General features: G+C 38.6%; 1 protein-coding gene across 1 annotated transcript in view; it reads left to right on the top strand.

Annotated features, from left to right (window-relative positions):
- The window catches only part of FLNC (filamin C), a 62,212-nt gene that overhangs the window by 42,875 nt on the left and 17,759 nt on the right, over nucleotides 1-1,578 (top strand). Inside the window, exons 12-13 of the mRNA XM_018566026.1 lie at nucleotides 270-406; nucleotides 529-722. Of these exons, the coding sequence (XP_018421528.1) occupies nucleotides 270-406; nucleotides 529-722 (331 nt within the window). The remainder of the gene's footprint in view (nucleotides 1-269; nucleotides 407-528; nucleotides 723-1,578) is intronic.

Genomic DNA, 1,578 nt, shown 5'->3' with positions numbered 1-1,578 from the left:
CAACAAAAAAATTAAACTTTACTGCCCTTTTTTTTCCATATCTTTATCTCATTTTCATATGTAGCATACACATACATTCTTAGTTATACATTTTATTATATATTGTATAAATCTAGGATTTATTTTATGAAATACACCTTTTTTTATCTTAACAGAAACACACTTTCTGACAAAATAAAATGGCAGTTATAGCAACAAGGTCTTTATACAAATAATTCCTTTTTTTGCTTTGTGTTTTAATACAATTTTGCTGTTCCTTTTATATACAGCCCATTTGAGGTTCTTGTCAGCCCTGAGGTCGGAGTACAGAAAGTTAGAGCATGGGGACCTGGCCTGGAGACTGGCATGGTGGGCAAATCTGCTGATTTTGTGGTGGAAGCCATAGGCACAGAGGTTGGAACACTTGGTAAGAGATCCTATACACAATACTAACATAAAGGCACTATTTCATATCTATTTGTATAGTTTTATTTGAATTTGATATAGAATGCCATTGTTTGCAAACACTGTTTTCAATGTTATCTCTAGGCTTCTCCATTGAGGGCCCCTCACAGGCAAAGATTGAGTGTGATGACAAGGGAGATGGCTCATGTGATGTGCGCTACTGGCCCACTGAGCCTGGCGAGTATGCTGTGCATGTAATCTGTGATGATGAGGACATCAAGGACAGCCCTTTCATTGCCCATATTCTACCAGCCAGCATCAAAGGCTTCCCAGAAAAGGTAAAAACCACATAATGGGCTGTTTAATGCAGACGTTTACATTTTATTTAATTATGATGGCTCAAGTGTGGCGGTTGTAACAGTGAATTTACAGAACCACAGTCATAAGAAAAAAAAGCAGCACATGCAGTTAGTGCTTCTCCACTCAAGAGACCTAATGGAATACAATGTACTGAAATTTGATGTGGATTTTGGTTTTGGATTTTTGACTAAAAATGATTAATAAGTTCAGTACTAAAGTCTCAGGATACCCCTAAATCCAGGATGCACGACGTTAACATGGTTAAGAGATGCAATAATAAAACATTTTACTGTCAAAAAAGACAGGGTTCTTTTGGGCACAATGCAAAGTGGTTGGGTTGTACCCAAATTAAGATAAATATAAATGTAAGAGACACTTTTTAAAAGAGGCTCAGGCCATGTAATTGCTGTTTCTGTTTCAGCTCTTTCATTCTACCCCAACCGCCATGTCTACCACCTGTTCTTTCACGAATCCGGAGGGAGGGTGAGGGTGACAACGCATTTGTCTGACTGAGCTCTGACCTTTGCAGGCTCATCTTTTAATCCCCCGTTCCTTTCCAAACATAATTTATATGACTGAGAAACTATTACTAGCATCAAAGGCACAGGAACCTCTTTTGGACAAGGCTTGTGACTGGTGATTATAGACATAGTGGAGAGGGATCCTACCAGAGGGACAGAGAGAGAGAGATAGTCCTGCACTAGATTACTGAAGACACACACAGGACTCTGTATGAAAGTAATTGTGAAGTATAAGACGAATCATTTAAACCGGTTAATATGTAAAATAAATAGATTAAATAAATTAAAAAACGGGGGGGGGGGGGGGGGGGCA

The sequence above is a fragment of the Nanorana parkeri genome, unplaced genomic scaffold, assembly GCF_000935625.1.
Source record: "Nanorana parkeri isolate BGI_ZX_2015 unplaced genomic scaffold, ASM93562v1 scaffold26, whole genome shotgun sequence".
Taxonomy (NCBI): Eukaryota; Metazoa; Chordata; class Amphibia; order Anura; family Dicroglossidae; genus Nanorana; species Nanorana parkeri.
The sequence above is the reverse complement of the archived record's forward strand: the minus strand, read 5'-3'. Positions and strand labels throughout refer to the sequence as shown.